We start from the raw sequence: 22,360 nt of genomic DNA, 5'->3' as shown, positions 1-22,360 counted from the left end.
TGCTGGGTCAGACCGGTGGTCCATCGTGCACAGCAGTCCGCGCACATGGCGGCCCTTAGGTCAAAGACCAGTGCCCCAACTGAGTCTAGCCTTACCTGCGTACGTTCTGGTTCAACAGGAACTTGTCTAACTTTGTCTTGAATCCCTGGAGGGTGTTTTCCCCTATAACAGCCCTCGGAAGAGTGTTCCAGTTCTCCACCACTCTTTGGGTGAAGAAGAACTTCCTTACGTTTGTACGGAATCTATCCCCTTTCAACTTTAGAGAGTGCCCTCTCGTTCTCCCTACCTTGGAGAGGGTGAACAACCTGTCTTTATCTCCTAAGTCTATTCCCTTCAGTATCTTGAATGTTTCGATCATGTCCCCTCTCAGTCTCCTCTTTTCAAGGGAGAAGAGGCCCAGTTTCTCTAATCTCTCACTGTACAGCAACTCCTCCAGCCCCTTAATCACTCTTCTCTGGACCCTTTCGAGTAGTACCATGTCCTTCTTCATCAATCAATTGGATCCTATTTAATATCAATCCATTTAGGTTATTGATTTAATCTTTAGTCTTGCGTATTTTAGATTATTATAATACCGTTCATCTGGCAGGCTATCGTAAAAATGTATGCAGATTACTTTTAATACAGAATACAGCTGTTCATTTGAGTTTTAATCTAAAGAAGACAGATCATGTGACTCATTATAGGGAGTTGAACTGGCTCCCAGCTGAAGCTAGAGTGTTTTTAAAATTTGGATGTTTATGCTATAAAGTTTTACATAGCTTCGGCCCCAAGTTATTTAGTGGAACATTTTACATTTGCTTGTCCCAGACACTCGTTACACTCCCTAGTACTGTTTGCTAATCTATTATGGCTGTTGTGTTAGTCCACTGAGGGATAAAGAACTGAGGGTGAGGAGAACTGAGGAGCAGCTGCATACTTTGCCGTCTTCCATGTGGAACCAAAAGCAAAAACACAAAAGTAGCAAATAAACCGCCTCCTTTTTTTTTTTTTTTTTTCAAAACCACGTTAGCTGTTTTTAGCGCAGGCTGGTGCGCTGAATGTTCTGCACTGCTCCCGACACTCATAGAGTTCCTATGCACATCGGGAGTAGCGCAGAGCATTCAGCACGCCAGCCTGCACTAAAAACCGCCATCGCAGTTTTCTAAAAAAAAAAAAAAAAAAAAAAGGGGGGGGATAATACAAAAAGCACAATTCTTTTTTTTTTTACCATTTTATCATAATAAATTTGATGCCAGTAAATATCCACCATTTTTATTATGTCAGTCTCAACATAAAGATTAACAATAAACACATAATTCATCCACACATCATTAAACCAACAAGATGTAATGCCTAAAACACTATTAAAATTATATCAAAATGATTAAATAGCAGCCTCTCACATCACCAACGTGACTTCAGCTCCTCATTTGCACAAATACTCTCTGTACAGAACTGTAAGCTCTCTTAGGCAGGTGTTACTATTAAAATGATAAACTGCATCATTATTATTGAATGGGCCCTTCACAGGAGAACCACTATAAGCTTCAGCTCACTTTCCTGTGTTTGCTTTGCCTCTTTCTCTATTAAAAGACGAAGCTGACCTGTACAGTCTTCCAGGCACAAATCTCACCAAATCTTGTGCAACAGAATGAGAGCAAGCATCACTGAGGGCTCCTTTTACTAAGCTGCAATAGCGTTTTTAGCATGTGCAGAATTGCTTTGCGCGCTACACCTGTGCTACAGGGCTAGAACTAATGCCAGCTCAATGCTAGCATCTAGCACGCGGCAATTTAGCACACGCTAAGCGCGTGCTAAAACCGCTATCGCAGCTTAGTAAAAGGAGCCCTAAGTCCTGGCATTTTTAACCTTATCATTTTTTAAAATCATTGTAAATAAATCACAACCATCTGACTTTTAGGTAGTCAGAGATGACCCATGTCTATGATTTAAAGAAGATATAGGTTATCATTAAGATATGTTATCCTCTGTTATTAGTAACTACGGTAGATCTCATTGCATAAAATTGCTATTAAAACAAAAAAAATTATCACGTCAATGATAGCCCACAAGAAGAACATAAGAATAGCTATACTGGGTCAGAGTAATGGTCCATCTAGCCCAGTATCCTGTTTCCAACAGTGGCCAATCCAGGTCGCAAGTACCTGACAAAAACCCAAACAGTAGCAACATTCCATGCTACCAATCCAGGGCAAGCAGCAGTTTCCCCCATGTCTGTCTCAGTAGCAGACTATGGACTTTTCCTCCAGGAACTTGTCCAAACTTTTATTTTAAATCAGCTATGTTAACCACTATTACCACACCCTCTGGCAATGTGGTCCAGAATTTAACTATTCTCTAAGTGAAAAAAATACTTCCTCCTATTGGTTTTAAAAGGATTTCTCTGTATTTAAAACTAATAAGTGTTATTGGGGGTATGGTTTGGTTTATTAAGGATTTTGAGATAATGGAAGGGAGGGAAAGTTATATGGGATGGAAGTTGACAAAGATCTTTATTTTTCTTTCTATTTATAGAGGTCATATATTCTGGAGCTTATTTTTATTTGGTTTAGTTGAGGGCTGGTGGCTGGTGGCTGGGACAGTTTCTATCTTTAATTTGGATTTATATTTTTGGTTTTTATTTTTCCATTTTTGGTCAGTTTTTATAATGGTGGTGAATTTTATTTCATGGAATGTGGGGGGTATTTCCTCTCCACTAAAAAGGAAAAAGATTTTACAAAGTTTAAATAGACATCATGCTGCAATTGTTCTTTTTACAAGAAACTCATTTAACAGCACAAGAGCATTCTAAACTTCTTACTTGGTGGGTTGGGGATTATATTGAAGCTCCTGCCCTTAATAGAAAGGCAGGGGTTATTATTTTATTTCATAAAAGATTAGTGGTAGAAAAGATTCAAGTTAATATTGATCCGGGAGGGCGATTTATAATTGCAAAAGTTAAAATTAATGGGGTTAATTTGTGGTTTTGTTATTGATATGCACCAAATTCTTATGACAAGAAATATTTTTCAACAATTATTAATTATCTTCTACAACAGGATTCTTGTCCTATTATAATTAGGGGTGACTTTAATAGGGTGGCAGATCCAGAATTTGATAAATCGGTGGTAAGGGCTACAGATAGGTTAGATTTAACTAAAGGAATTCCCTTGTTTTGTGATTCTTTGAATTTATTAGATATTTGGAGGGTTATGCATTGTTCTAGAGCCCATGGTACTCATTCTAGGATTGATTATCTCCTTTGTTCAGATATACTGTTTTCAAAAATCCAAGATTCTGGTATTGGTCCTACAGAGATTTCAGATCATGCCTTTGTATGGGTTACATTATCTTTGTTTTCTGATTCTCTGGGTTTGCCTCAATGGAGATTTCCATTAGATTTATATCATGATGTAAAATTTCAAAAACATATTTTGGATTGTTGGAATAATTATCAGATTACTAATGAACAACATAAGGAAACTCCTATTTTATTTTGGGAAACGGCAAAAGCAGTTTTAAGGGGGGAGATAATTGCTTACTCTAGTCAAAAGAAAAAAGCTCAGGATAGAGACATTTTGCATTTAGAAAAACAATTAATAAAAATCAGAGGTATTCATGCAAGATGTTCTTCAGAAGTTAATTCTGCTCAATTGTTAGCTATACAGCTTCAATTGAATGAGCTTCTTCATCAAAGAGCTCTTAAATCTGTGAAATATTATCAATTCCAATTATATAAACATGGTAATAAACCAGGTACATTATTGGCACATTTAATGAGGGGTAAATATTTGACATCAATGATTTCGCAAATTCAATCAATTAGGGGTCAATTTGTTATGAAGGATAAGGATACTGGTAAAGTTTTTCAGGATTATTATTCTTCTTTATTTGCTCCTTATCAAGATTCAGGGTTGTCCAGTAATACTTATTTATCTAGTATAGAACTACCTTTTATTGGCTAGGTGGAAAGAGCAGATTTAAATTATCCTATTGGGGAAGATGAGTTATTATTGACTATACAGCAAAGTCCATTAAGTAAAGCTCCAGGCCTAGATGGTTATAGAGCAGAGTTTTATAAAATTTTGGGACAGAATATAGTGACTCCTTTAGTTTTGATATTTAATAATCAGATTGAGGAACAAATTCTCCCAAAAACGCTTCGTCGGGCTCAAATAATTATTTTTCCAAAATCTGGTAAGGATCCTAACAAAGTGGAATCTTATAGGCCGATTTCTTTGCTTTGTTTTGAAGCTAAATTATTGGCTAAGATTTTAGCTAATAGGTTAGTGAAGCTTATGCCTAATCTGATTGCTGAACCTCAAGTAGGGTTTGTAAAAGGTTGTACAGCAGTCAAGAATATTAGATCTATTTTATATTCATTAGAGTGGGTACGTAGTAAAAATATTCCATCATTATTGATTAGTTTTGATGATGAGAAAGCTTTTGATAGGGTTAAATGGGAATTTTTGTTTGCAGTATTATCCAAATATGGTATTATGGGTTATTTTCAAGATGCAATTAAAATCCTATATTCAGATATATAGGCTAGAGTATTTATTAATGGTTGTTATCCAGAATTTTTTACAGTAGATCAGGGAACGAGACAAGGATATCCTTTATCTCCGTTGCTTTTTGTTTTGACACTTGATCCATTGATTCGCAAAATTCTTGCAAACTCAGATATTAGTGGTGTTGATATAAGGTCTTCATCTTTTAAAATTGCAGCTTTTGCAGATGATATTTTGGTGCATTTAACTAATCCCAGGGTTTCATTGAAATCTTTATTGGAAAGCTTTATTGAATTTGTTGATTTTTCCGGTTTTAAATTAAATATGGATAAGTCTGAAGCTTTGTCTACTAATGATAATTTACATTTACATTGGTGTTCTAATTTTCCACTTCGTTGGATGGAAGATAAATTTAAATATTTGGGGATTTATATTCCTATAAATTCTAAATTTTTATATAAATTCAATATTCCTGATTTGATGAATTATACAAAACAAAAATTACTAAAATGCCAGTCGTTACCATTATCTTTAGGTGGGCGTATCGCACTTTTAAAATGGTTCTTTTTCCAAAATGGCTATACACTTTTCAGATGCTTCCCTTGGAATTGACAAATACAGATTGGCGGAAATTAAGATTGGTTATTACTAAATTTTTTTGGGCTGGGAAAAAGCCAAAATTATCTTTTGATTTTTTGCTAGGGGCTGGGATAAGGGGTGGCTTGGGACTTCCAGATATTCGTAATTATGAGAAGGCTTGTGTATTAAGACACATTAGGGATTGGGTGATGGATGATTTTTTATTTACACCCTTAGATTATGAGAAAGCTTTTTATCATCCTTATCATTTATTATTTCTTCTTCAAGTACATCATTCTAAATTGCCAAGTAATTTAAGAGATAATTCTATTTTATCTCCGATGGGGCATAATTTAGTTAAATTATGGGGTTACAATCCTCGTATTACGGACATGTTACCTATTCAGGGCAATGGAGATTTTCAACCTGGAATGATGTCTAGGGTTTTTAAAAAATGGGGATTTAAAGGTATTTCTTATTTAGCACAGGTTTTGGATGAGAAGGTAAGATTAGGAGTTTTCCTGATCTTTCTTCTACTGTAGGAGGGGGTCCTGGATCTTTATTTGCATATATGCAATTGGTAAATTATTTAAACAAATTACAGAGAATGGATTTTTCAGTTGGAGTACATGATAAAATTCTTTCTTTTTTTAATCAATGTGAAGATATGCCTATTTCTGTTTCCTTATTACATAAAGCATAAGCACTGAAGCTGCAGAGATAAGAAAGAAGATAGAAATCACTCCGAATTTTACAAGACATTAAGAAAGAGCATTAGAGCACTTAAAATGCCACCAACTAAAGCCAGAGTAGAAGCAGCAAGATTACCCAAAGTTTTGGGAGAATTTGGAAAAGGTAAACATCAAAAGTATGGAATGTGTGAAATTACAATCTGTAGTTGAAACCAGGTTAAGAAGAGAAATGGGCCCTGATGAACTGCCCATCTTCCAATCAAGCAGTCAACATCTCTCCGCCAAAATCAATTGATCAGATAGACAATGGCTGAAACGGTTCTTATTATTCGCGGCAGTACGTTTCCCCAAAATATTCACGAACCACAAAACTGCAAATAACAAAATGTGGAGTCTGTGGGGAAATAGAGGTTAGGTTCTGGCCATACACATAGCACCTTGAAACCACAAAAAGTGAAAAGTGGATCCTACTGAGAAAATAAGGTTAAGTTCCTGCATGGGATGACACTTGAGGTACCTCTAATTCACTCTCTAGACGCTTAGGGGGTGGGGGGGGAGGGGCATATCTGGAAGCAAAGCGAAAGTGAAAGCAAACAAGCTGTTTTTATAACGTACTGGTCCATCTTGCCCTCTGGTTGTGGCCTTTTGGTATCGCATCTTCACTTTTGTGGAACCTATTTGGAAGATAACGATACGTCGTTCACCTCTTTTACTATTTGGTGTTATTCCCAGTTACCATCCTCGACAACAGGGTGCTAATACATTTCTTAAATGGACAATAGCGATAGCTCTGAAGTGTACTCTCCTGAAGTGGTTGGATCTGGAGGCACCTGACCTTTCTTTTTGGAGGACTTGTGATCACCTTTCTGATGTGGGAATGCAGAGGCATTGCATAGATCTCTTCTGCTAAGGGGCGCTTCTTCCAACAAGTGTGGGAGTCATTTTGGATGACTATGACTCATTTGACGTGGAGTAGACTTTTGAATTCCTGATTTTTTTTTAATGTTTGTTGCTTTACTTTGTTGAATTCCATATTGTTGGTTTCTTGACTTGCTGGTTGAACTAGGGGGATTTTTTTTGGTGGGGATAGGTTGAAACTTTGAGCTCTCATTCATCTGTAAATGCTGTACCTTTGCTGTATTGAGCTCAATAAAAATTATTTGAACATAAAGTGCTGGTCCGCAAATACGCAAACGCAGCGGCGCGAATGGGGGATATTGGTTGCAATTGATGCAGTTGCAGATAGGTGAAATCACACATTGTGAACACGCGAATGACGAGAACAGATGGTAACAGGAAGAACACTTCTCCTCTCAAAGGGAGACCCAAGTAACATCCTCAGAAACCAATGAGAATAATTTTCTCACCTACAGTCGGCAAACTTCACTGCAATTATGCCAACAGAATATTGGATCTCGTTGACTCTAGTAACATTATGGCGACGGAACTGAACTGAAATGACAGGGGAGCACAGAGAACCAAATAAGAGAGTACAGAACAATATTCTTTATCTTTTATCTTTATTTAAAATATTTGATTAAACGCTTGTCCAGCAGTACAAAGCGTTGAACAAAATTTAAAAATTACAGAAAGACAGACGTATCTGCAACATAAAACATATATATTGAAGAATAATAATCAGGAAAGTCAACTGTATTGTTTTTAAACTAGCTCTTAGAGGCCCAGGAAGATAAAAGTGCTAATTATGCGTTATATTAAAGTCCAAGCAACCTACCTTCTGTGAGCCCCAAGTCAACTGTTCCCTTCAGCTGGGAGAAGCACCAGAACACCTCCCGAGCAATATTTTCAAACCCTGCCAGAGAGAGAGAACATGAATAAATATAACTCCGTAATACGAGTAGATAGAGCACTTTGTACCAGGCTTCTCAGAGAAAGCATAAAGCACCAAGTTAAAAAAAACCAAATCCCCAGTTTAACAAATCCTACATACCTGGAATCATCTTTCCATGAGAAGAGAGGGCTAGCCCGCAAGGGTCTTTTTTTTTTTTTTTTTTTTTTTTGGTGTACTCCTGCAAAGTGAACCACCTTTCCCGTCTGCTTCTTTCTGTTCCTCCTAAGACATTCTTCAGGCTGGTACAATCAGGGTCCGGCTCCCTCTGCATCTCAGAGAAGGCTGAACTGCCTCTTTGTTGGAAATACTAATTCATTCAGTTCTTCCCTTGTCCATTGTGCCGAGAGGGAATAATCGGTTTTGAAATCATAAAAGCAGTTTATTTTCTAGAGTCCTACAGATTTCTGCAACTGTTAATTCATGCCTTGAGTCATCAAACAATGTTCATATAAATGCTCCGAGTACATATATAACTTATATAGCTTAACGAGTTATTATCAAAGGCCTCAGTTACACCCCCTCCTCCGCTGAATTGTTTTCTTTCAGCAGGATTAAATGCTGAGGTAGAAGGGGTCAGTTTATTTTAATATTGTGATTGGCTAGGGTTGCTTATGGTGGGTGGATCCCGGGGAAAGGGTCGGGTGTCCGTCTCTTTAAATTTTTGCACTGAGAGCAATTTTGCACTAATAAAGTTATTTAAATAGTTCTAAGAACGCTGCGGCCATCTTGCTCTAAGGATTAGGGAGAGTCGGATGATACTAGCGGCACTGGAAAGGTTGCCTTTTTAAATAGCTATTTTAGGATTTGGTAAATTCAAAAGTAGTTTAAATGTTTTGTTTACTCGTAGGGAGTTCCTTGAAAAAACATTTGCGAAACATGTTGGACTCCATGTCTCCCAGGTCGTAACTTATGAAGCTACTAATCAAGTGAAAATTACAGATTTTATACTCCTAAAAGTACATGGTCCTAAAAATTATTAACAAGGATTAACTTTAAATTATGCCAGGGGTGTCCAATGTCGGTCCTCGAGGGCCGCAGTCCAGTCGGGTTTTCAGGATTTCCCCAATGACTATGCATTGAAAGCAGTGCATGCAAATAGATCTCATGCATAGTCATTGGGGAAATCCTGAAAACCCGACTGGACTGCGGCCCTCGAGGACCGACATTGGACACCCCTGAATTACGCAGTATTTGACTACATAAGAAGAGGACGGTGATGATTTATCGCCCAGAGCTTCCCGCTAAAAGAAAACGATTCAGCAGAGGAGAGCGTGTGACTGAGGCTTTTGATAATAACTTGTTAAGCTATATAAGTTATATATTTACTTGGTGCATTTATATGAATATTGATTGCTTATAGCAGGGGTAGGCAATTCGGGTCCTTGAGAGCCGGAGCCAGGTCAGGTTTTCAGGATATCCACAATAAATATGCATGAGATAGATTTGGGAGGCAGTGCATGCAAATCCATCTCATACATATTCATGGTGGATATCCTGAAAACTTGACCTGGCTCCGGAATAGCCTACCCCTGGCTTATAGCTATGAGTGTAATGATGCTATAAAGTTGACCATCACAGAGAGAACATTGAGTCATCAGACGACATAGCAGAGGTCACTTCAGCATCTCTGTCACTTCTTACCATGTTTATGTTTAGTCCACTTGATATACATGAGCGAACGAAATGGGAAGAAGAGTGACGAGAACTACGAATTAAGGAGGGCAGTGAGCAAGGACAAACAGTTTGGCCTCTGAATTTAACAGGAAGCTGTTGGTGTTGCATAAGGAGCGGAGTAACTCGATGAGGTCTAGTGTAGAGAATGACACAGGGATGGATACCCATGGGGTGGGGACGGGGACAAACTTTGTCCCCATGTCATTCTCTGAAAACTTGGGACTAGTATCAATATGTAAAAAAGTTAACACATCTTAGACAACTGGCAACTGAATTCAATGATTTAAAAAAAATCTGCAGAAGCTTCTTTTGGATTTCAATGAGCTACTGTCAAATGACATCATTTGTGTCTCGTCTGCCATCTGCAACGTCCTTCCATTATCCGTCGTTTCTAGCATCAAAGAACATTTCGAACATTTCCTAGACACTTAGGCCCAGATTCTGCAAAGTTAGGCCTGGTTTGGACGTCCACGGCCTTCAGGGGGTTCAGAGAATCCCCAGCCCAAGAGCCATGTTTGTTTGGTTTTTTTGGGTTTGCATTTTGTTTGATGCAGTTTGACTGGTCGAGCAGGCTGCCTACTCAACAAATCAAACGCGTCAAGCAAAAAGTAATTTTTTTTGTAAAAAAGGCAGGGCTGTAGAGCTGGGGATTCACTGAATCCCCTGAAAGCCCTCACTGCAAACCCCCCACCCCCACCCCCACCCAATAGGATGACTCCAGTGCCCTGGCATAATAGGGCGGGGATGGGTGGAACTTGGCAGGTCTAGGGGGTTCGTATTTTCAGGAGTGTGCTTCTCCTCACCTTCAAAACAAAAAACTCCAACCAACCAGCTTTCACTGACAAATTTGCTTTCCATACCATCAATCCGAGAACTGTTCGGAAAGGATAACCGTGTGAGTCTGACGCCCTTCACGCAGAGCTTCCAAATTAACCCGGTTTTCGAAGGGAGATTTCAGACCGGTCCTGGCTTTCTGACAACCTCATCCTGGTGAGTTGTGGAACTTGCAGCACCGATTTCAATGGACGGGGTCAGGCAGTACAAACCCCAGACTATTTTGGGATGTAGGCTCAAAAACAGGATCAAAGGCAAGTATTATATCCAATCCAACCAACACATACTCGCCTTTTTTGTGTTTTTATAGTAAGGCAAGTTATTTCTTTTTGTTTTGCTTGCAAAAACAGGATTGGCTAAAATGTCTCCAGTCTGGAACTGGGTAATTTGGTACCTCTGCTGGTGCATTATACACCCACAGCCCTGCTTTAGGACTGGCCCCTGCAACTGGGTGACTTGGCAGCACTGTGGGTCCCCTAATGCAGCACAACAAAGTTGTCAGAAAACCCAGGACTGGACTGGAACTGGAACTGGGCAATTAAGCAGCTCGGCAGCATTGCTGAACCATGTGAAAAATATGAAATAATAGAAATTCTGTTTGGGGGCAAGGCTAAAGTGTACTTGCCATTTGCTTCTGAGTGTGCTGAATCAGCACAATGTGTAATCTTAGCTTTGGACATTAGGTGGCACACACGAGTACCCATGCCCTCACAGCCTCTCTATTATTGGCCTGCAGCAGCTGAACAGAGCAGACTGTGAAGTCTGGGGATCTGAACTCAGGACGAGGGTTAGTAAGAGTCTGGCTCTTTTCTCAGGGGTCTGTGTCACAGGGGAGCCAGCAAGAGAGATTGAGCAGTGAAGGGATGAGTGTCCAAGCAAATAGGGTTACCATATGGCTCCAGAAAAAGGAGAATGGATTGAGACATCCGGATTTTACTTCCCATCGCTTTCAAGGGAAGTAAAATCCAGATGTCTCACTCTGTCCTCCTTTTTCTGGAGAAAAGCCAGAAGTGCACTTCCCTACTTCCATCTCCGAGGCCCTTGGTGGGGTTTTTTTCTCTCTCTCTCTCACTCCTTTTTCTGGAGCCACATGGTAGCCGGAGGTGCAAAGGCTGGGCCTTGCTGGAGTTAAAAGTGGAGGGGGGATGGCAGGGCTGAATCCCGTGAAAGTCAGAGGAGGGGGGTGGGGGCTAGTGCTGTCAGTGTGGTGGGAGAGAGGTAATGCATGAACCCCGCAAGAAAGGTACCGTAGCAGGGCCCTGTAGCATTGGATTGGGGAGGGCTAGTTCTGGGCCCCTGAAATTGTGACTAGGTAATATGGAGCCCTCTCTAGGAGTCAGAAGGGCTCCCCTGCAGGGGTTGTGGTGCGACCCTGGTTGGGAGGGGTGGGGTTCCAAGCAGTGCTGACCCAAACTCTACATATCCAGCAGGCGACAGGCCCGGCTCCCACCCATCATGCTACTAGGATGGATCAGCTCTTCCTTGCTCCTGCTGCTGTGGATCAGAGGTAAGACCCAGCACCGTCTCTGGGGCGAAGTTATCAGTTGTCTTACTGTAAACCTGAGTTCTTTCTAACTAGATCTTATTACATGAATGGGACCTGCGGAAAAAAAGCATGGCACGTGTTGATAACCCAGGCCCTTTTTGCTGGAAAAATTCGTGCTCTGGGGTGCAATTTGGTCACGGGCGAGGTTTCGTGTCCCCTTTGCATTTTAGATTTCTGCTGAAATTAATTTAGGGCCTCTTTTATCGAGCAGCGCACGGACCGGTGCGGTAAATGCGCCGACGCTCACTGAATTCCTACGAGCGTCAGAGCACGCCCTTTGTCAGTCCGCGCTAGAAACCCCTAGCGCAGCTTCATAAAAAGGGAGGGGGGGAGGGGCAATGATTATCTTAGCTTTAACCAGGATGTATGACACAGGGAGGAGCAGAAAAATGGTTAGCGCTGCGGGCCAGGGAATGGGGGTTCAGTTCCCACTGTGGCTCCTTGTGACCCAGGGCAGTCCGTTTACATCTTTTTAGGAAACAGTTAAAAACGGTGGCAATTGATTAAGTTGTATCACAGCTTTGGACTGAGACTATCTGATCTTGCGCAATTAGGAGCAACGAGGATATATTTATCTGGTCAATTTTCCATACCGTTCTCCCAGGAGAGCTCAGAATGGTTTATATCAGGGGTGCCCCACACTTTTTGGGCTTGCCAGCTACTTTTAAAATAACCAAGTCAAAATGATCTACCAACAATAAAATTGGCTGGCCCAGAACTTCCTCTCCGACGTCAAAATTGACGGGGAGCGGAATGCTGGTCGGTCCGACGCTTCTGCAGGGAGAGCTAGGGACGTCGGGGAGAGGAGGGCTGATCGGCCCGGTAGATCAGGACGGAAACACGAGTCTTATCACGGAGCCCGGGATGGGTTCCGCGATCGACTCGCGTTGCCTTCCCGATCTACCGGTCGATCGCGATCGACGTATTGGGCACCCCTGGTTTACATGAATTTATTCAGGTACTCAAGCATTTTCCTCTGTCTGTCCCGGTGGGCTCACAATCTATCTGGGGCAATGGGGGGATTAAGTGACTTGTCCAGGGTCAAAGGGAGCAGCATAGGTCTGAACCCACAACCCCAGGGTGCTGAAGCTGTAGCTTGAACCACTGAACCACACTTTTTGAAGTACCCTCAATGGGCACACACTGACATGCTGAGCCAGGAGGACGAGGGTTCTTCAAAAAGTCTCCACGCTTTCATATTTTCTCGGAAGGACGTGTCGTAGAATGTCACGTGGGAAAAACGTATCACTATGGGTGATTACATGTGGAAAAGTGATATAATTTGCTTTTGAGCTCATTAATAAATAGCGTTTCAAAAAAAAAAATAAAAGTGCAGAAACATTTTCAAGATCCCTCGTATAAATCCATGTAAACAGTTCTCAGCTCTCCTGAGAGAACGGTATAGAAAACTGACTGAATGAATGAATATTTATATTATTCCACCAGTTTATTTCTGTTGGATTTCTTTTCTTTGGCGTGTTTACCTTGTTTTGATTTCAGATGGCTTTGTTTTCTAGTTATTGCCTGTAATTTCCATGCCCTGAGTTGATTTGTGATTTGATAGGTGGTGTATTATGAATGTTTTATTGACTTTCACCTTGAAGACAAGAAAAATATAAATAAACAATAACCCTCCTTGCCCCAGGTAGAAAATTTTGAACGGGAGCCCGCTAGGGGCAGAGAAAGAATCTGTACATAATGTGTAAACAGCTGTGGCTGTACCACGGAAAGGTGATGTATCAAATGCACGATCCACGGCCCTGAGGCCAACACAACACACTGGTCATGTTGAAGGCAGCCATTTGTTCCCCCCAAATACCAGCCCTCGCTTTTTTCCCCCAGTGTCCCTGGACACGTAGGACCTCACATGACCTCTCTCGTGTCTCTCTTATACTTTGAATTCAAGGTCTAGCTGTAAGATGCCCAAATTCGCCTGGCTGGCAGAAGAACAATAACACGTGCTACCTTATCAGCACCGATGCTAAGAACTGGAGTGATGCACGGGACCTGTGCCGAAAATACAGAAGCACAGAACTCATCAAACTTGAGACAATGGAGGAGAAGGTATCTGTCCTTCCCTGCTGGACAAGGGAGGCTGGATGGAAGGAGGGAATAAAGCCCGCTTAGAGAGATCCCGCACGTCCCATGTGGCTTGACCTTATGTGGAAGGAGGTTCCAAGTTTGCCCATAGGCAGGGCTGGTGCAAGAGTAGAGTCCTGGGGAGTGCTGGGGACACACCAGGATAGCTGGGTTTCAGGGTATGCCTGAGGGAGTTTGGAAGCACTGACTTTTGTTGTAGGCGAATCCCTCTTGTGCATGTTCCTTGTGGATATCCTGAAATCCTGACTGGTTAGGTATTCCCTGAGGAACACCTGCCCTAGACAAACATTGACTTGTCTAATCTAATCTAATCTAATCCTTAGGTTTGTATACCGCATCATCTCCACGTTCGTAGAGCTCGACGCGGTTTACAGTAGGAGAAATAGGAAGGAACTACAACAGAGGGTTAGAGGTAGAAGTGTGAAGAAAATTTAGAGGACTTGGGATGCCAAGATATAAGAGTTTCCTTGATTCCTAAGTTGGAGGGAGACTTACATTTTTTGAGAAAAGCCAGGTTTTCAGATGTTTGCGGAAAACTTGGAGAGAGCTCAAGTTCCGAAGAGGGGAGGTAAGGTTGTTCCAGAGTTCAGTGATTTTGAAGTGGAGGGAGGTCCCTAGCTTTCCTGTGTGGGAAATGCCTTTTAGCGAGGGGAAGGATAGTTTTAATTGTGGGAGGATCGTGTAAACCACACAGAGAAAACGGTATGCAAGACAAGTCCCGCCCCCAAGGTTAGGCCGATGGGGACAACCTGTAGCCAGCATTAGAATTCTATGTGGCCCCCGAGACTAGGGATACCAGATTTTACGACTGTAGAATCCGGACACGCGGCCCCTCCCCCCAGGCACCCCCAGTTCTACCCAGCCCCGCCCAAGTCACAGTCCGTTATGCCCCAGCCCCGCCCTCCCAAATCTCTTCTCCTCAAGCTAAGAGCCACGTTGACAGGGCCTCCGAGCATGCACAGGTGTGATGCGATGACGTTGTTGCGTTGTATCCACTCGTGTGCAGATGTCCTCTAGATGCGGCCCCCAAGCTTGAAGATTTTCAAAACCTGGACAAAGTGCTGGGTTTTGACAATCCGTCTGGACCCCTGGACATGTCTGGGGAAATCCAGACCTGAGACCATAGGATCTATACATAGAAACTATGATTAAGCGCAGTTTGGGTTTATTTTAAGTACTGTATTTCTCAAACATTTTCAGAATAACAGTTTGTCTCCATTGTTTTGAGTTAAATATTTACTTAAATTATTTATCACAGAAAGTCTATGAAGCTCTGAGCATTTTCGCACTGACATTCACGCAGCCCTCTGTGGATATAGGTAGCTCTCCCCTGAGTTCGTGCAACAGACAGGTCTCACCCGCAGTGTATTTGCTGATTTCCAGAGTAGAGAATGACACGGTGACAAAATTCATCACCGTTCCCGTCCCCGCAGATAACCGCGGGAAACCATCTTCATGTCATTCTTTAAGGAGAGAGGGAAGAATCAGAGTATGAATGGCCACAACCACTGACCCGCAAGCTTTGCTTTGAAGAATGCTGGTGTAGAAGGACTGAGGTTGAAACAGACACTACAGAATGACAGTCTCTGGTATCCAGAGCAGATATTGTGATGTCATAATGCCTCATTCCACCAGTGCCTAAGAGTCAATCACGATCAGTGATGTCACAATGGCTTCATTATCCTTGGCTCCCATAAGAATCAGAGTATGAATGGCCACAACCACTGACCCGCAAGCTTTGCTCTGAAGAATGCTGGTGTAGAAGGACTGAGGTTGAAACAGACACTACAGAATGACAGTCTCTGGTATCCAGAGCAGATATTGTGATGTCATAATGCCTCCTTCCACCAGTGCCTAAGAGCCAATCACATCAGTGATGTCACAATGGCTTCATTATCCTTGGCTCCCATAAGAATCAGAGTATGAATGGCCACAACCACTGACCCGCAAGCTTTGCTCTGAAGAATGCTGGTGTAGAAGGACTGAGGTTGAAACAGACACTACAGAATGACAGTCTCTGGTATCCAGAGCAGATATTGTGATGTCATAATGCCTCATTCCACCAGTGCCTAAGAGTCAATCACGATCAGTGATGTCACAATGGCTTCATTATCCTTGGCTCCCATAAGAATCAGAGTATGAATGGCCACAACCACTGACCCACAAGCTTTGCTTTGAAGAATGCTAGTGTAGAAGGACTGAGGTTGAAAAAGACACTAAAAAATGACATGGGATTATTTCCCGTGGTTATCCGCGGGGACGGGAACGGTGATGAATTTTGTCACCGTGTCATTCTCTATTCCAGAGCCTCCACCAAGGTTTCAGAGAGGTGCTTAATAACTCGTCTTTGCCTTGTGGTCCTGCCTGTTCCATGCTCTCTTCTTAACAGTTCCATTTTTCTGTTTTTTCTTTAACTTGGTATACAAAGTCCTGGATTGCGAGTAAAGGTCTGGGGAACCCGTGGATTGGTCTAAATGCTCCGACTGGAGAAGGGTGGCGGTGGGCTGATAGCACGCCTCTGAATGGAAGGCTTACCTGGTAATGTACCATTTCCTTACCTTTACAGAGTGTCTGCTAGGTGATTTTGTGATGCAGGGCTTGCGTGCAAGAAAGGATGGAACAGTGTGTCTGTTTATGTGGAGGGCAGTGCAGCCAAAATGAATTACCACCATGATTTACGATTTGACTGCATTAGAGACAGAGGCAGCAAATTCATGCATTTAAAGGAGAAAAATAGGATTGCTACTGCACGGATGGAGCTGCGTAGAACTGAAGTGAAAAATGTTACAGCGAAAGGCTCAGAATTACACATTATGGCTGGGTTTGAGCTCACAAGCCTGGTGGTGACTCCCATCATTACTTAGGACCATAAACCTGTGCATTTACAAACGAACCAGGAGCCATGCCTCAATACTAGAATGGCTGGACAAAGGAGGATTTCCCTTCCACAGCCCAAGACAAAATGCCTCACCTCTCCGGCAATGCAACACCCCCCCCCCCCCCTCCAAAAATGCTGTAAGCCCTGCAGAGAGAGAGAAAATACAGATTCCTGCTGATCTTTCCAGGTTCTGTGCTACTCATCCAGGATCAAGATAGGTCCTGCTGCCTTTTTCTTTAGCACCAAGACAGCAACTTTGGGGTCTAAAGCGCTGCTGCCATCTAGCTTGAGATGGACCCCAGCTGCCGTCATGGAACTGAGTCCACGGTGCCACCAACTACTGGACCGGGGCAATCTCCATCGCATGACTGCCGCCCGGATCAAGAGAGCCTCCGGGGACTGCAATCAAATAGCGGTGGTAATCGCAGAGTGGTTTCTGTGGCTCTTGGCACTTCCTCCAACATCCTTCCAAGATTATGTACAATGTGCACAGCTAATTCACTGAATGGGATATGGCTGTACATGTGTGATTTACACTGGCCAGGTGGACAATAGACACTCTTACCTTTTTGCAAAATGCACACTTAACTTTAATTTAATTTCATACCTCATAGAAACATGATGACAGGTAAAGGCCAAATGGCCCATCCGCAGCATCCATTATCTCCTCCTCTCCCTATTGGCTAAGGCTCTTAACATTTGCATCACCTCTTCCTATTGGCTAAGGCTCTTTACACCTGCATTGTGAGGTCATAGAGCTTTATGGTTATAGAAACATGATGGCAGTTAAAGGCCAAATGGCCCATCCAGTCTGCCCATCCATAATCTCATCCTCTCCCTAAGAGATCCCACACGCCTGTCCCACGCTTTCATGAATTCATACACAATCTTTGTCTCTACCGGGAGACTATTCCACACATCTATTAACCTCAACAAAAAGCCTGAGGTAACAAAATAAAAATACAAAAAATTACCATAATCTTCAAATCAACACACAACAAAACGCAATAATACTAGTTTTAAAAGTGGATGAATATATATGTAGCTGCAATTTGGGTACTTGGAACTAGACTGGCTGCTAGCCAGCAAGTGGGGGCAGACTTATGACATCATCCTTATGTTGATATGCCAATGTAACCAAAAAGGTTTGCTGCGTGGCTCATGGCTGCTTCTTTTCTAGGTTAATAGTCCCAGCGGCTACAGTAGGGCACTGTGGCTACCTGAGAGATTCAGAGGTTGCGAGCGCCCCTTGCGTGGAGGGAAAGCCTTGGATTTGCAAACGCAACTTAGGTACATTTATTTTAATTTCTGCTCCCATTGCTGCCCAGCAGTTGTATTAATTATCGATTCATGGCAACCAGTGGTGTAGTGAGGAAGTGCGGGGGAGGGGCGGTCCGCACCCCTCCTCCTCTCTGCACCCCCTCGCTCCCCGCTTCTCTCCTTGCAGCGGGCGTGTGCGCCCCTTGCCTTCCCCCATACCTTTTTGGCGTGAGTTTGCTACGTGTGCCGGCATCGGCACTCTAATCTAATCTAATCTAATCCTTAGGTTTGTATACTGCATCTTCTCCACGTTCGTAGAGCTCAGCACGGTTTACAGGAGATGTAATAGGAAGGAACTACAATAAAGGGTTAGAGGTCGAAGACTGAAGAATAATTAGAGGACTAGGGAAGCCAGATATGAAGAGATTTTGAGGACTTGGGATATCAAAGTTGGAGAGAGACTTACAATTTTTGAGAAAAGCCAGGTTTTCAGGTGTTTGCAGAAAACTTGGAGAGAGCTCAAGTTCCGAAGAGGGGAGAGGCTCCAGAGTTGGAGAGAGGCTTACATTTTTGAGAAAAGCCAGGTTTTCAGGTGTTTGCAGAAAGTTTGGAGAGAGCTCAAGTTCCGAAGAGGGGAGATAAGGTTGTTCCAGAGCTCAGTGATTTTGAAGGAGAGGGAGGATCCTAGCCTTCCAAAACGGAAATGCCTTTTAGCGAGGGGAAGGAAAGTTTCAATTTGTGGAGGGGTTTGGTGGTATTAGGGTTAGAAAAATTCCAAGTAAGAGGGATAAAGGGAGGGAGGATACCGTGTAGGATCTTGAAAGCTAGACAGGCACATTTAAAGTGGACCCTGGCGATTATCGGAAGCCAGTGAAGTTTGGACAGGAGTGGAGAGACATGGTCGAATTTACTTTTAGCGAAGATGAGCTTGGCTGCGGCATTCTGAATCCGCTGAAGTCTATGAAGGTTTTTCTTAGTTAGGCTTAAGTAGATAGAGTTGCAGTAGTCTAATCTGGAAAGGAAGATGGATTGGACAAGGAGGGTAAAATGGTTTTGATGGAAGCATATGAAGGCTGAAAAAGCATTTTTTTACCAAGGATTGGAGGTGGTCGTTGAAGGACAGAGTGGAATCAATGATGACGGTCTCTCTGAAACACTGGTCTACTGTAATCCTTGGAGTATAGCGTGGGTCAGTTGAGAGTCCTAGCCGAAGGAATTTGCCTTTGGTCCTATTTAGTTTGAGTCGGTGGGTTGAAGTCCAGTTTTCTATGATGTGGACACATTTTTTTTTACAGTGGTGAGGGTGTTGGCTAATGAAGCAGTTACGGGTCGTCTACATAGGTGAAATTTTTTATTCATGCGAGATCTAGGTTGGCTCCCAAGGATTGCATTAGAGAGTTGAATGCTGATGGTGAAATTGGGGATCCTTGGGGGACCCCGGTGTCAGCTGTCAGAAAGTTCACCATCCTTACAAACAGCATAATGCTGAGTAGTTAGGAAGCCGTGGAGAGGACTGGGCTGCTAAATCCGAAATCGCTGAAGACCTCAGACATTTGTTCAAAGTCTACCAGGTCAAATGCACAGTTTAGGTCAAGGAGATGTTTTGTAAGACTTGTTTGGGGGATGAGAGTATGATGAGTGCTATTGATGAATCATTTTGTGTTTGTCAGCAATCTACCTCGCACCTGTCATGGCTTTTGCTAAATATAAATGTCAATTTCTTTAATAATAATAATAATAATAATAATAATAACTTTATTCTTGTATACCGCCATACCCAGTGAGTTCTAGGCGGTTCACATTAGTTAAACATGGATTACATGCAGTTAAGTAATAGTTGAACAGAGTTGCGTGGAGTTAGGTGTTGAAATGAGCAGGGATGCAGGCAGGGGAGAAGATAAGATTGGGGAGAAGGAAAAGGTGGGTCGGGGGGAGGAGGAGGGGCGAGATAGAGGGGAGGAGGGGGGATCTATGAGGAGGGGGGCCATTAAGTGTCGTGGCTTTGGAAGAGGTGTGTTTTGAGTAGTTTTCTAAAGCTGAGGTAGGTTGGAGCCTCGAGGATTAATTGGGCTATCCATGGGTTTAGCTTGGCAGCCTGGAAGGCGAGGGTTTTGTCGAAGAATTTATTGGAGTGACAGAGTTTTAGGGAGGGGAAAGCAAATAACTGGATTCTGCGGGGGTTCTTGTTTCTGTTATTCAGGATGAAGTGTGGGTTGATGTAGTTTGGGGTTAGGCAGAATACTGTTTTGTAGCAGAAACAAGCGAATTTAAATAGGACTCTGGATTCCAGTGGTAGCCAATGAAGTTTGTGGTAGAAAGGGGTGACATGGTCCCATTTTTTCAAGCCGAATATAAGGCGGACAGCGGTGTTTTGGATCATTCTGAGTCTTCTGGTGTTTTTCTTCGTGGAGCTCAGGTAAATGATATTACAATAGTCTAGTATGCTAAGAACGGAGGATTGGACTAGAAGGCGGAATGATGTGTCGTCAAAATATTATTTAGCACTCTCCAGACCAGTAGAGGTTAATCTTTACGAGTGGGTGTATATCCAATCATGACCAGCAGGTGGAGACTGAAAACAAAACTGTAGAATAGTACATAAGAGATACCGTTCCCTATTCCTATCAGTCTTCTTTCAGTCTCCAGCAGGTGTTGAGTGAGCTGTACCCATCTCCCTTTGGTAGGGCTGTTGGAATTTGTTTAGGGGTTGTTAGTCCCTGTTTTTGGCTGGACAGAGCTTGGGTGGGCCCTATTTGGAGGTCCGTCCGACCTCGGGGGTGTCAAACCCGGCAGGCCTCGAGCGGGGACCCTCCCCCCCCACTTCTTCCACCTCCCCACATTTTTTTTTAGAGGAGCCTCAGCAGTAAAGTTAAAGTTTGTCAAAGAGTTCTTAAAAGCAGTGGGTCTGTAATTGGTCAATTAACAGTAGTGGTCAAGTTTCAAGTTTATTAAAATGTGTTAACCCGCTTATCACATTTCTAAGCGGTGTACATAAGTAAATAAAATAACGCTAGGAATTACCTTTAGAGTTCAAAGACATAATGCGAGTGCATTTCAAAACAAACTTTTAATGAAACAGTAGGGTAAGGAAGAGGAAATACAATATTCTAAGGGAGAGGGGGTTCTGGTTGCGCTGGTCGAAGTTGCAGAGGGTGAGTGATTAGGCCGAACCCGTCTCTAATCCCCTCCTTTACTAACGCTTAGAGGAGGATAAATAAGAAAGTTTTTTTTTAGGTTCGCTTTGAAACGGTCACCATTTCTTCTTGGGCTTTGAAGGCCATCTTAATTGTGGAATGCTTCTTTCATCCATTTGACTTCTGGTATTGTACCAAAAGTGTCTGAATTTTCAACCTCCCTGGCCGGTCAGCGCGTGGTCTTTGCCCGCTTTACATAGTGTGACCATATGGCTCCAGAAAAAAGGGGACGGATTGAGACATCCAGGTTTTACTTCCATTGAAAGTAAGGAGAACAGATTGAGACATCTTGGTTGCTTTCAATGGAAGTAAAACCCGGATGTCTCAGTCCGTCCCCTTTTTTCTGGAGCCATATGGTCACACTAGCTTTACATGGCTGCATGGCTGCATTGCAGTTGGGCCTGCTGGGCCTACCTGTGGCCTTTGTTTTCTTATCATTTCTATTGAGCCAATAACTCTGAAAAACCAAAAATCAGAACTGCAACCATTAGCATGCCTTTTTAAAATTGACAATGTATTGTCCCCTGTCCCCCAATGAGCGGAACTTGCTTAAAAGAGTATCCCCCTCCTAATATGCGACAGTTTGGGGTACGTACGAAGCAGCTCATTTTTGCTGGACTTGTTCCCTAGACACAGAATGGTTCCAGGAGTTTCCCGGCCGCATCTTCTATGCCACATCTAGTCAGCGCCTCCGAGTGGAAAACACTCTGGACAGTGCCAAGTCCCAATGCCTAAATCTGGACAGATGCACTGGATTCATGTTCATGATGGATAAATATACGTTAGTGAGAGCGCAAGAGACCGCCAGAATAGGATCTTCCACAGACACTGTGTACATTAAAACAGGTAACTGCCCATGAATGTGGCTTTTGAAATGTTTCCGCGTTGCGCAATGGGCGTGCGCGAGGCATTCTTTCTTCTCAGGGTTCTGAAACAAAGGAAATGTGCAGGATCCCATCGGCAGTAATGGTTCGCTTTGTTTCTCCAGCTTGCAGCTCTGGGTATCATGGCTCTGCTTGCAATGAAACCTGCTCTTGTGCGATACCCAACAGTATCTGTAACCCTCACAATGGAGTGTGCGATTATACGCTGCTGTGTAAAACCCCAACAAGTGCTGGTGTGTGTGATACAGGTAAAACGTACACATTTGATTCGGCTTTCTTAACTGGGTTTCTTCTAACTTGGTTTCTCTAGGGCAGTGGTCTCAAACTCGCGGCCCGGGGGCCACATGTGGCCCACCGGGTACTATTCTGAGGCC

General features: G+C 42.8%; 1 protein-coding gene across 1 annotated transcript in view; it reads left to right on the top strand.

Annotated features, from left to right (window-relative positions):
• LOC117351820 (macrophage mannose receptor 1-like) overlaps window positions 1–22,360 on the top strand; it is a 38,517-nt gene that overhangs the window by 2,093 nt on the left and 14,064 nt on the right. Inside the window, exons 3-4 of the mRNA XM_033927663.1 lie at window positions 13,577–13,734; window positions 16,199–16,308. Of these exons, the coding sequence (XP_033783554.1) occupies window positions 13,577–13,734; window positions 16,199–16,308 (268 nt within the window). The remainder of the gene's footprint in view (window positions 1–13,576; window positions 13,735–16,198; window positions 16,309–22,360) is intronic.

The sequence above is a fragment of the Geotrypetes seraphini genome, chromosome 18 (genome assembly GCF_902459505.1).
Source record: "Geotrypetes seraphini chromosome 18, aGeoSer1.1, whole genome shotgun sequence".
Classification (NCBI taxonomy): Eukaryota; Metazoa; Chordata; class Amphibia; order Gymnophiona; family Dermophiidae; genus Geotrypetes; species Geotrypetes seraphini.
The sequence above is the reverse complement of the archived record's forward strand: the minus strand, read 5'-3'. Positions and strand labels throughout refer to the sequence as shown.